We start from the raw sequence: 12956 nt of genomic DNA, 5'->3' as shown, positions 1-12956 counted from the left end.
TTAAAGTATACATCATTTTTCAGGCTGTCTGTGAACGCCAGTGTTTTAAGCTTGGGCTCATTGAGTTAAAGCTGCGAGGCTTTTGCTTTTTCTTCATGGCATTCTGTCAGTTTTCTTTGAATCAGGCTTCCCCCCCGGTCTAATTTGTCTGCGTTTGCTCTGTAGACGGCCACACAAATGAACGCGTTGCCTCACACGTTTTTTGCGCTCAGACCTTGCCACCCTCAAAACTGTGAAGTTCACAGTTCAGCCATCAGCGTTGTAATTTGTGCCTTTTGTACAGCTATTTCACAACATCAAAGCCAGGAATATTCGGATAATCCGTGAGCCTTGGAGATTTGAGTGTGGCCGGCCATGGTGAGGGCAACACCCGGGCTCCTGTGTCTGTGCTTTGCATAAGAGGCACTGGGCGGGGTTAGGGAGTGGTTGGCCGGTGGGCCGGGTGGTGATATCATCGTCGCTGCTGTGGCTGGCCCGATAGGTTATTGATGAGGCCTGTGGGTAAAGTGAGAGGACAGGTAGAGTGACAGACGTAGCGCTGAGTGGAGAGGAGAGGAGGTGACGCTCGAGATCTGGTGACAGCTGCTCTCGGTGCTCCTCTGGGCTTCTGGCTGAGGTTCTGTCAAGACCGGAGGAGACCTGCAGGAGAGGACTGTTAGCGCCAAGGTAAGGTGTTAACGGAGAGCAAGAAGTTTGTTTGGAGTAGTTACAATAGTGATGTCTTGTAGCAGTCTGTGTTTCTGGAAGCCGTGTTACGCTGTTGGAAAGCAGAATTTGGCTTATCGCCGGATACCTGAGCTGTATGAGCTGCAGACCAAGCAGTAAGGCTGGATGTGTTGCTGGTATTGTCAGTTTTTAACAGTATGTTTCCTTAACTTCCCTGTTTTTATACGTGGCTATAGGCATCAGGGCTGATGAGTTAATTGAAATGTGATCATCAAGTGCATTATCAAATTGCTGTAGCTGCATGTTTTTGATAAAGGCAAAATGTGTGACAAAATATTGTGGAGCTACAGAGATGTCCTGGCCTACAGATCATATTCTCCGCATTTAAGAAAACACATTTGCGTGATACAGACCTCAGCGAAATCACATCATCATTTTAGCTGGCGTTTTTTTTTTTTTTCGGTGAAAATGAAAATTATGATGCAAATATGTATCATTTCCACTAAATTTGTGAATTATATCGCAGTCGCACTTTGTTGTTCAGCTTTTCTGTGGCTTTTAAATGTTACAGATAGCCTATATGACCTTTCATACTTTGAGGCTCAGACCACATGCAAATCAAACCACATCCAAGCCAAAACAGCCTTTGAGGATGCTTTTAAAAAACCATAGTCATGTTTAAAGTCTATTGAACAGGGAGTCGAGGCTGACAGACAGATGTGTTTAATGGGAAGAAGGGCTGTGTTTGTGTGTGAGGGAGGGGAGGGGGCAGCTGAAACGCTTTGTACTCTGGCTTTTGTTAGCCCACCTCCCCGGAGGATGACAATCAAACCATCTGTAGCACTCCCCTGCTCACGTTACCCTCCCAGCTGATGAGTGCTCAGGGAGCGTTTCTTTGACGGCAGACATGAGTCAACAAAACGAAACAGGCTTATAAGAACTCAGAACATGACACCACAAAGGAGGGGAGGTCAGGGGTTAGCTGTCAATTATTTCCGCTCGCATTGACATTATCTTAGACGTTGGACATCTGCTTTATGTCTGAAGCTCCCGTCTGCCTTTTTGAGAGAAGTCGAGGCGGGGGTTAAGATGTAAATGATTGCATTTGCCAAGTCATATGCTGATTCCTAGATTTGAAAGGCAAAGTTATTTCACTAAGATGGCCAAGGAATGCATGTAATTGTCAGCTTTCTTGTTTTAGATTTTAGGACAGACTAAGAGCAACCTTGTTCGGTTTCACAATTTTTAGTATACAATTAAAAAATCAAAAATAAATATGAGCTATAAGCAAAAACAAATGGAACACAAAGATCTTGAGCTCAGTGTTGAATGCAAATCTTTTTGCCTTAGGAAAATGCCTCATCAGATTGGAAGGGGGAAAAAAAAACATGAGTCTTAAGTCTTACCAGTTGCTCAAAATGGGCAGTCTGACTCACAGGGAAACATCTAATGAATACTTTCTAAGGGACAGGACTTAGATCTCAATCTTGTCGCCAGCAGGTGGTCGAGGTAGAGCTCCGAGTGGAAAGTGAGAGTGCTGGACTGGAAGGGCCAAGTTACTGGCCTCTGACCCTGCACCGTGGACTGAAGGGTCTCTCTTACATTGGACCAAAAGCCACTCGTGAACGCTTACATTCTGTGACCCTGCAGGCTTTACATGCAATATTAATGCTGATGTTTTACTGGTGCTGAATAAAAGCCTTTTTGTTCTGTTTTTCTAATAAAGCCGCTTTGGCCTCAGGTCACATGGCAGAGCTCATCTGGTCCGCCAAGAAAAGCACCTAAAGAAGTACAAATGTATTACACGGTTTAATCGGTTCACAAATAAAGAATTCATTTGTAAAACATTATCTCTCCATTTTGGAAAAAAAAAAATCCTTGCCTTTTCGTGATCATCTAATGTTTTTAAACAAAAGATCTGGTATGCCGAATTAATCTGTCAGTTAAGGACTTTTGTTAGCTATTATCTCAGAATCTTAATTTGTTTTCATTTTTTGAGGGTCAAAACAGTACATATCTATTTTGAACAAAAGATTGACATTTGTGGTTCAAAAAATGAGATGGAAGTCAGTGAGAAGTCAGGCCTGCAGCTAAAAGCAAAGTTCCTTTTGAAGTTGTTTTTTGCTACTTCCTTACGCACTTTTTTCTTTACCTCTCGAGCAGCTCCCCTCTGGAGAAAACCCTGACAGGCTGCGGCGTGTGGACTCAAACAGGAAGTCGAGGAGCTTCAGCAAGCAGCCCAGCACTGGGGACTACTACAAGACCCTGGGCAGCGACACGGCCGAACCCCGTGGGAGCAGAGGCATGGCGCCCAACGAGGAGGTAAGCCCTAACCTCACTGTTCATCACATTCAGCAGCATCATAATCCTGACTGAAGAATAAATTAAATTAAATCAAATCAGGACAGTCACAAAATTATTTTACGCCCTTTCCATTCAGGGGCTCTGCGTCCATCTTTCGCCTATCCACAGTCGATCAGTTGATGTTTCTGCCTTTGAAACGATCACATTTCTCCTCTGATGTCCTCTGCTGATGCTGTGTGTAAGGGGTGTTTGACCCTGTTTGTATTTCTCTGCACGCGTCTTGATTATCCTAAACATCATAAAGGAAATTTCTGCCAGGAAATAATCTGTCAAAACATTTTTGTCTTGCAAATTTGGATTGTCAGAACCGTGTCCGTTCATTTGGGGCGTCTTTGTCAGCCTGGAAGCTTGTCAGCCAGGTTTGAAGCTGAATTTTAAAAATGACAAACAGGTAAAAAAATAAAAACATATTACATAGGATATGCATTACAAAATGTAGGTAGATACGGATGATTGTATATGGGCTATAACTCTAAATGTCACCGGTGTTGGCACTTGATGTCAGCAGTTCTCTCTGCTGTAAAATATGCAGAATGTATAGTGTTACGTGTGCAGTTCAGGGTTGAAGTTGGGTACCTCAGCGCTGTAAAAGGTAATTTTCTGGGCGAGGTCCGGCCTGGGCATGGTGTGCTGGCATTAGGTTTCTGCAGACTGCACTATTTGCCTGTACAGTATGCCACTCAGTGAGTTGCATAATCTTGTGTCCTCTTGAGCGCTTGTTAGCCACCTGATGCAAATTGCCTCTTCATTTCCATTGCCTCTTGAGTCTCCACCCCACTGTGTAAACTGTGCAAGAAACTACAAAAGAACCAACTGAGGAAAATCCCAGACAAAAAGCAAGAGGCCAGCAGGAAGTGAACAATGACGAGAAGTCCTAAAACATGTAGATTCAGTATATATTTTTATATGTATTTATATATATATATATATATATATATATATATATATATATATATATATATATATATATATATATATATATATATAGTTGTATTAATGAGTGAAAATGACTTTCTCTTTTATCAAGAGAGAGGAGGAAACAGTATATTATTGGATTATTTGCACTGCCACATAAAGGGATACTCTAGGACGATCAGAAACTCACACTCACATTATCACTCAGGGATTTTTCGGGTTTAAACACATGTGGTTATGGATGGAAGTGGAGTTAAAGTGTGTGACACAATTTTGGTGCACCCACTAAAAACATAGTTAAAAACACACCACCCAGTCATTAAAATAACTGCTTTGAAAAGTAAAGACGGTTACATTTTTCTTTGTCTTCACTTTTTACTTATGTATTATTCTAAAAATATTTTATGAGGCTTGTATTAACTTGCAGGTACGTGTGTCCCTTTCCCTTTTGAGGGTGTCTTGTTACCGTCACAGTCCATAGGTATAACACCGTGAATATTTAAGAGCTGTACCCTTTTAGGCAGACAATAGAGGCTCTCTCCAAGCTGTCTGTGGTTGTTCTGGATCTTACAGATATGCATAGGCACAATGGAGTTTAATTTGAAAGAGTTGAAAATTTGTGTGAGAATGAGACAAAATAAATACATTTTATCAAAGAAAAGACAGCCACAGTCTATAATTTTTTATTTGCCCTAACATAAATCAGGATAAATCTCTATCTGTGTGTTTTTTTTTTTTTTAGTTCTGTGTAAACTACCTGTTGGCTAACACATAGCTGCACATATAATTGAATGCATAAACCTCGGTCAGTGTGTCCCTTGGGAGCTGTTGCGATAATCTCAAGGGTATCAGATGCGGGGTGCTAAGGGCCATGCGGAGTGTAATCTACATTGAGCCAATTAAGGCCTCTGTGGGGCCCCTCCTGGTCTCAGAGGCTCCCTAACAGATGGGCCGGTTAATCAATGGAAGCACCGGCACGTGCTGCTAGAGCCCCCGACTGGACATCCTCCACCCCTCCCCTCGCACACACACCCACCCGCCCACCCGCCGCCCTCCCCTCCGCTCACTGGGGGGTTCAACGAGGCGAGGGGGCTGCAATGACGAGCACGCGTCTGAAGAAGAAAGGAGGGGGCGGGGCGGGGGTGGAGTCGGGTTAAATGTCACGGTCCATTAAGTTGTTTGCAGCAGAGTTATGAAACCCCTGCAGAGTGTGTTGGACGCGTGCATGTCAGGGGTGGGGGGCATGTGAGTGGGAGGGGAGGGGGTTAAAGCACTATCACTTGCAGTGACAGATGGCTCTGTTCTGCTGTTTTCCCCTGTAGATCCAGATTAGGCCACATTAGCTCCATTATTAGCGATGGGGCATTATGTCGTTGTGAGTTGATTAAAGACGGCAGCCCGCGGAGGGAGGACACATCTAATAGGGCTGTCGTTACCGTGTCAGCTCACATCTGCCACCATCAGTGTGTGTGTGCAGCAATTTCAATGCCAGGAGTTTACACTGGCATGCCTATGCTAGCGGGGCAGGCAGCTTACTGATACTATTAACCAATGTGACAAAAAAGTCTGAGAGTGCTTTATTATTATTTTTCAGCATTTTCTATATAAAACAAAACAAAACAAACAAAAAAAAACAAAGCAGCGAATGAGCATTTGTTTGGAAATGACCTATTCTGAATTAATTTGTCTTATTGTACAGTGTGTATTATCCATTTGTTTAAGGTCCGCCTATGTCCACTTTCTTTGAAAAATGAAAAAGATAATTTATCACTTGACTCAACAAGCTTAAGAGGTGTCTATTGAAAATGAGAATAAGTAATTTCCCTTTATTCATGCTGTCTTGTCATTCATAATCTGGCAAAATATAACATAAATGCTTCTCGGCAATTTACCAGATTCTCTCCTTGAAAAGTGATTTTAATTTGTTGAAAGCTACACCAAACGTTTTTGCTGAAGGTTCATTAATTTTAATTGATTCAGTTTTTTGAGAGCTGAATACTATTTCAGTGAGTCACATCCTAATTTTGTTACATGCAAATGTCACATTATTGTAATCTGTGACTAAATACTGGTTACAAGACAGTGTGGTGTGGTTTCCAGTGGTTTGAACTGAAATTTGTAATGGAGAGATTCCTGCAGGAACCAGTTATCGCCCTGACAATGTGTGTGAACAAAATTTTCTTCAGCATATTTGATGCTAAGACATAAAAACTAACTAGTGGTATTGTTATGGACTGAAATTAGACTGATTTAATCTGTTTTTTCTTCCCTCTTTCTTCACCAGGGCTCAGCGTTATTGGAGGAGCCTGCTGAAAGTCCCGCCCCTGCTCCTGAGAATGGCACCGTCGAGGAGCTGGTCCCGCCCCCACCTCCTCCGCCGCCGCCCCCGCTCCCCCCCAGCAACCCGACCCCTCCGCCCCCTCCACCCCCCTCGTTGCCCCCGGAGACGCCAACCCCCCAGAATCACTCAGCCAGCAGCACCAACCAGCGACGCCCGTCTTCCTCTTCAGGAAGTGAGTGCACCTTTACCACCATTCTGTTTTCCCCCCCCTCTTTCTCTTTTTCAGCCCCTCTTTCATTTTGTGCTCACATCCTATTTGAAGCCTTTATTTTTTCTGGCATTTAACTTCAATAAAGTAAAATGTGAACTAACAACAAGACCAGAAATGGTTGCCACTGTAAAATCTATTCACCATGCTTTTCGTTGCACAAGTATTCCTCGACAGCCAAGTTCCTGGTATGAATGGGAACACTGTAATCTCACTTGACTGAAGATGAGCTTCGTCTGACTCCAGCATCCCAAATAACTGATTATAAATTAATGCTGTGTGGCTACCATTACCCTGAGAACTGGTTTAGTGTTCAGCTATTTCCTTAAGTGCCCATCTGCCCTGGCTGCAGGTGTCTGATATTGTGGCTGTTCTGGTTGCAAGGAAAACAAACTATTTTGTAATGATGTGAATGGAAACCGCTTTTTCTTTAAGGTGGTAAAGAATAAACAGGATTGTCCGTGGTTTCCACAGGCCTTGGTGAATGCTGTGCATCACTAATTCCTATTTTGGGTCCCTTTTCACTTAAAAAAAGCAGAAGTGACTGTGAAAATGTGGCTCAGCGGCTCAGGACATTACAACAAAGCTGTTTAATTTACTGTCAGTCCAGCGTTCATCTGCTTTCTGCTAACCCTCTTTGATCTGTTGACGCTTTTTAACCGCTCTGTATGTATTTCTGTTTCCATGTACCTCCTTCCACCCTCTCCGTCTCCACCTGTTTCTCTGTGTTTCTCTCTTCTTGCCCGCCGTGGTCTCTTCACTGCTGCTCTGTCAAGGCGGGGGTCTCTCTCTCTCTCAGGCAGAGGGAGGGCCGCTCAGACAGATGAAAAGTAAGTACAACCTCCCTGAAAAATTCTCCAGATTACAAACCTACCACTTTGGGAACAAAATCCTAAAATACCTTGATGCATTTCGCTAGTATTAATAGTCATAATGTGTGAGATAATGGCTGCTTTGGAGTTCTGTGTTTGTTGTAGCAACAAAACTGGTTTGTTTGGATTAAACAGAAGAGGAAATGCGTAAATAGCATGAGCAGTCACCGCGGCTTAACAAAGAAAGGGCCACCACCTACAGATATTCAAATATTATCCAGGGAAAAGCACTGGATAGAGGGTTTGATCTCTGGAAAGTGCAGTGCAAAAGCACCACAACAGTGAGCGCTGAGCACCAAAGATGCTAGAAAAAACACACCAAGGAACGTAAGGATTACCTTTTTAGCAGGAACATTTTGAGCAGTTATGTGGATTAACATTTTCATCATGTAAACTAGTTTCAGCAGGTGGATCTACATTCAGAACGTGGCATCTGATCCCTGAGAGACAAATAAAAAAGGGAAAGAGAAAGGGAAAGGACAGTAAGGAAACAGAGGTGTTTTTGAATCTCTTTCTATTTTTATTTATTTATTTATTTATTTTCTTATGTCAAAAGGGATGTTTCACTGGGGCAAGTAAGGAACAATGTCTTTTTTAAAAACTTTTTCTCATATAAATTATGCAGTGTAAATATTTCTTTCAATATGAACCCAGGCTGAAGTCATTTATCTCCCTGCAGGGAAGGCAAACCAAGAAAAAAAAGATTTTCTTCTTGTTCTGTGGCTCAAAATTAGACTTCAGAATTATTATTTTTTGTTTTTTTGTGTTTTTAGTGACTATAAATTAACTTTCCTCTTATAATACACCTTAATGTTGACATCAAGAAAACACATCCATATATTATAGGTTCTGAATAATGAAGCAAAGGGATATACTCGATCAAAAAGAGATAAAATATAGAAAAATTATCCTTCCCTTAGACACAGCATTTGACACAGCAGAGTTGTCACAGCCAAAGGTGTAAGTGGAGCCGAGTATCATTTGAAATATGGCAGCTCATGGAGCAACATACAATACTAAACATAATAAACCTTTGATAGATTGCAGCATCGGTTCATTTGTAAACTAAGTGTGGCTTTATAAGCTCTCTTGGCTTTTCACTCTTTGTCACTGTGTAATGCTCCACCTGTAAGCTAATGGTGGCACAGCAGTAAAACATTTAACAGCTAAGGAGGAGTGACGGCAACTAATTTCCTGGTTGCTATTACAGCACTAAGCTGGCAATAAACATAAACGGGCAATTAAGTGCTCATAAAATTAATTCATTGGCCATTATGATTTTACAGCTCAGATGTCCGCTGAGGGGAAGGAAACACACCAGGTGGTTAACTGAATGTGGTGCTGTAACATTTTAGATTTTTATAGTTCCCTATTGATCAGCAATCAGAGAGGATTGCACATCTGAATCTGAAATGCGTGTGTGGCAGCTCAGACCCTGACAGATGCAGCGGCTTGACCGCAGGAAACCCTCTGAGGTGTGATTGTCACCATGAGAGGCCATTTATCAAATGTTCTCGACCTGTCACTGCTCCACCCGCCCTCAGTTTTGCTCTGGCAGACCTGCTGAGTCCACACCCTTAGCCTAAACACAAGTTAACACACTCGCACACACACAATCTCACTTTGAAAAAGGGTACACAGATGTGAAGGTGTATTCAAGCCCATATACAAACACCAGTTTCAGTCCAGTCAGTCGTCGAGCTGTGCTATCCATCAGGTGTTCAGGTGCTCTGCAATGAAGATTTGCCAGGCAGGAATGGGTGAAGGTAGGCAGTATGGGACTAGTGATATAAAAATGACATGATATTGCCTTTTTAATTTTTGCGATATTTTGTCCATGTTATAGAATTCATTTTGTAGTTAAAGAAAATGTACTAGAGTTAATCTTCTAATCAGCAAAACTTCTTCATCTTTTTGTCTCAAAGTCTCATATGCAGTGTTAAAGGAGCACTCTGCGTTTTTGGGCAAAATTTTCTCTTACTTCCCCAGACTGAGACAAGATGTTTGATACCAGTTTCACCTCTATACGTCCAGTGGGTCAGCTCCTATGGGTAGCATCTCATGTTAACGTAGCATAAAGACTTGAGGTCTATAGGAGTCATTAACCCAACTCTGTCAAATTGAAAAAATAAACCATACAGCAGCCCCGAAGCTGTCTTATTGGATTGTATTTTTTTTTACATGAGTTGTTTTAGGAGAAGTTAGATGGTGGAACACATTTATCCCTCTGTCTCTCGTAGCGATCAATGCATTGCTGAAGGTATAGGCAGATCCAGTGCAAATTAATTTCCTTAAACAACTTTTTTTTATTTGTTTGTTTGTTTTAATTCCATGACAGTAAGGTTAAAATGTTTTTCACACACACTCACACTCCCGCACACCATCTGCAACATATCTATAACATTTTATTTATGTAATGTTTCACTGCATTGACTATGACCGGCCTGAGGAACATCACTTGTTTGAGTTAAAACAAGATTTTAAGGTTGAATATGAGACTAAATGACTCTGTAAGAAGGAAATTTTCTTTCGTCTACAAGCTTTTCAGTAGTTTGATGTACATGCAAGGTGCATAATAGTGCACATGATATAGGGAGGGGAGTGTCGATCACCAGGCTGTTAGACTGCTGACTGAGAGCTCTCACTCTCTCTCTCTCTCTCTCTCTCTCTCTCTCTCTCTCTCTTTCTCTCTGTTTCTCTCTTTCCCCCACGGTAATCCCATGATTGTGAGGTGAGACCTCGGGGGGAGGGAGGAGGTGTGAGCTGAGGCGCTGAAGCTGGGGATGAGTGTGTGTGTGTGTGTGTGTGTGTGTGTGTGTGTGTCCGTCGTGTGTCAGGATTGGTGACGTTGGGATTGGTCCGGTAGGGTAGACGATCAAACGGGGGATTGGAAGACGAGTGTGTGTGCGTGTGTGTGTATGCGCGTGCGTGTGTGTGTGTGTGTGTGTACGTGTGTGTGTGTTTCTGGTTGACTGCATCCGTCCGTGTGTGCATGTGTGTGTTAATTCCTGCTCGGCTTGCCAGTGGCTCGCTGTCACATCCAGTTACTGGCGATTCCTTTAGATTTCCCCCAACTGTGATGATGGGTCTTTAATAGAAAGCTGCTTTCTTTTCGAGAGAGAGAGAGAGAGAGAGTGAGGGAGGGAGGGAGAGAGAGAGAGAGAGAAAGAGAGAGAGAGAGAGAGAGGAGGGGTGGCCGGCTTTGTGTCCAAGTAGACTATTGTGGTTGCCTCGACAGTGAACATTTTTGCGGGAGGCTTTTTAGCGGTGCGTGAGTAGAAAATGAGTGATCGCTAAGGAGCTGAGGAAGTTTTAGTTCACTGGAGTTTTACTTTCACTAAACAGGTGAGGCAGCCACTCACAATTCTGATATATTTGCATAAAAACTGTGTGAAACTGGAATGTTGGGAAATTAAAGTGTGCAGCTGCTGTAGTAGTTTTATCTTTCATTGCATTTTGTACGATTTGCGTATTTTACTAGAGATTAACAAATCCTTACAAAAGGTAATACTCAAATAATGGTTAAACTACCATTGTTCCATATTTTGGTTTTATCACTTTGATATTGTGGTTATGTGTATGATGCTGTGTGTTAATATTCAGTGAATGTAATTTGATGACTGCTACTTTGAAATCTGTTAGGTTTATAATGGAAAAACGATGCATATGAAAAAATATGGCCTCACTGTTAGAATTGCTTGGTTGACATTTATTGTTTCTAGTATGTCTTCTATGGTTTTTTCCTTACAAAGTGAACACATAGCGCCTTTGTCACAGCATTAAACCCGGTGGTTAAAATCTCCCTGATTTTGTAGTTTTGTTGAGCGTAAGCAGATTAGGCCCCAGGGAAGCTGGATGTATATGTTTTCCCCCCAGAGCTGCTGTAAATACTTTGAAAGGTGATTCAGCAGTTCTAGACAAAGATTGTTGATATGTGAAATCAGCAGCCAGATTTATGGACCCTGTCGCTCGCACTGCCTCCTTTCCTCCATCTCTCCTCCCCTTCCCCCGGTCCTGTGCACAAGCACTGCTGCTGATTGGCACCAATTTGTTTTTTTTTGTTGTTTTTTTTTCCCGAACACATACAGAACGCGCAGCTAGCAGACTGTGAGGAGATGGCTGCTGAATTTTTTTATTTCAGATATCAGCGATCTTTCTCCAGATTCCAGCATTTCAAAGCTTGGCACTAGTTTTATCGTGCACATTTACAATGACACTTGGCAGCAGATTGTGTGCCTCCTCTCTTTGGGTTCACTGTAGTGAAATAATTTACAGTTTCTCCCTATTCTTCCCAGCTCTCCTCCCAGCACATCACAACTCTTGATTCATTAGTTTGCTAATGGGCTTTTGAAACCGGTCCAAGATTTGGAGTTAGGGAGATATTCCAAGTGGCGTCCAACTATTTCAGACGGTCACGCTTTTGTTTTGGAGTGTCACGTACTTTAATTAGATAATTTTGTGCTAAAATTGGTCAGTGGTGTAAATTATTCTCCAAGCATCGCAGTCAGCAAAAATGAAGGCACGGAGTTTTGCTGATTTTTGAAGGATCTGTATTTTGTATCAGCAGTTTGGATATAAACTGTTAACATTAGAAGTTTTTCCCATGAAATACTTAATACATGAACCATTTTATCAAGTATTGTTTTGTATTGTTAAAAGTCTAATTGATCAAATTGTTGGTCCTGTGTAGATTATTCTGATAGTTGGGGAAAAGGTTATTTTTCAGGGGGAAGAGTGACCTAGTGGTTAAGAGCACAGGCCCTTAACCTCAAGTTCATAGGTTTAGTCCCAATAGACCCCTATAGCAAAAACAAAAACCTCAGTTTAGGATGCTGCCTTCCCATCTAATGAAATGTACTGTATGTCATAGGATGAGAGGTGAAGGTGCAAATTCCAGCTGCGACTGAAGTGCCCTAAAACACTTAAAAAGAAATCTATCCGGCTTACCGGTGACAGACAGTGGCTCAATAAACCGTATTGAAATATATTTCTGTCCACTTTGACCGCACATCACCGCCCCTCACACGCTCCAGGTTGGCATTGTTAACTGCCACATCGAATGAAATATTTAACAACGAAATGCCACCCAACCCCATCTGCCGCTCTCTCTTCCTCTGTGTATCCCTCTCTCTCTTTCTCTTTCTTTCTACCTGGTCTCATTCTTCTGCTCCGTTCTTTTGTCCGCAGGCACGAAATCTTTCAACATGATGTCCCCCACTGGCGACAACTCGGAGCTGCTGGCAGAGATCAAAGCAGGGAAAAGCCTGAAGCCCACACCTCACAGTAAAGGCTACACCACTGTGTATTCCAGCAGCGGACCCCCGGGCAACAATGTAGGTCCACAACCATCCACCACTGCAGACCGCACTTTAGTCCATACATTTACATCCCAAGTTACAGACACAGTAGTCCAAAATGTAATCGATGATTCTGTTGAACAGCAATTCTAGAGATTGAAGTTTGTTGTTGGCCATGTGTTATGACTTTGATGTTAGTTGGACTGAACCTGGTGAAAAAAAAAATACAAGTAAGGTTCAAGTCATTCCACTAAGCCATCCAAGGGTTCATTGAGTATCTCTCATTATGCCTG

The 12956-nt window shown here is 42.3% G+C and overlaps 1 protein-coding gene across 8 annotated transcripts in view; it reads left to right on the top strand.

Annotated features, from left to right (window-relative positions):
* espn (espin) overlaps positions 1 to 12956 on the top strand; it is a 49811-nt gene that overhangs the window by 21827 nt on the left and 15028 nt on the right. For 5 of the 8 annotated variants that reach the window (XM_030055543.1, XM_030055546.1, XM_030055542.1 and 2 more), the window contains exons 8-11: positions 2830 to 2988; positions 6230 to 6458; positions 7271 to 7324; positions 12554 to 12699. In XM_030055543.1, coding sequence (XP_029911403.1) covers positions 2830 to 2988; positions 6230 to 6458; positions 7271 to 7324; positions 12554 to 12699 — 588 coding nt within the window. The remainder of the gene's footprint in view (positions 1 to 2829; positions 2989 to 6229; positions 6459 to 7270; positions 7325 to 12553; positions 12700 to 12956) is intronic. The other 3 variants (XM_030055548.1, XM_030055547.1, XM_030055544.1) reach the window with 1 other exon arrangement.

Source organism: Myripristis murdjan, chromosome 7 (genome assembly GCF_902150065.1).
Source record: "Myripristis murdjan chromosome 7, fMyrMur1.1, whole genome shotgun sequence".
NCBI classification, from domain to species: Eukaryota; Metazoa; Chordata; class Actinopteri; order Holocentriformes; family Holocentridae; genus Myripristis; species Myripristis murdjan.
The sequence above is the reverse complement of the archived record's forward strand: the minus strand, read 5'-3'. Positions and strand labels throughout refer to the sequence as shown.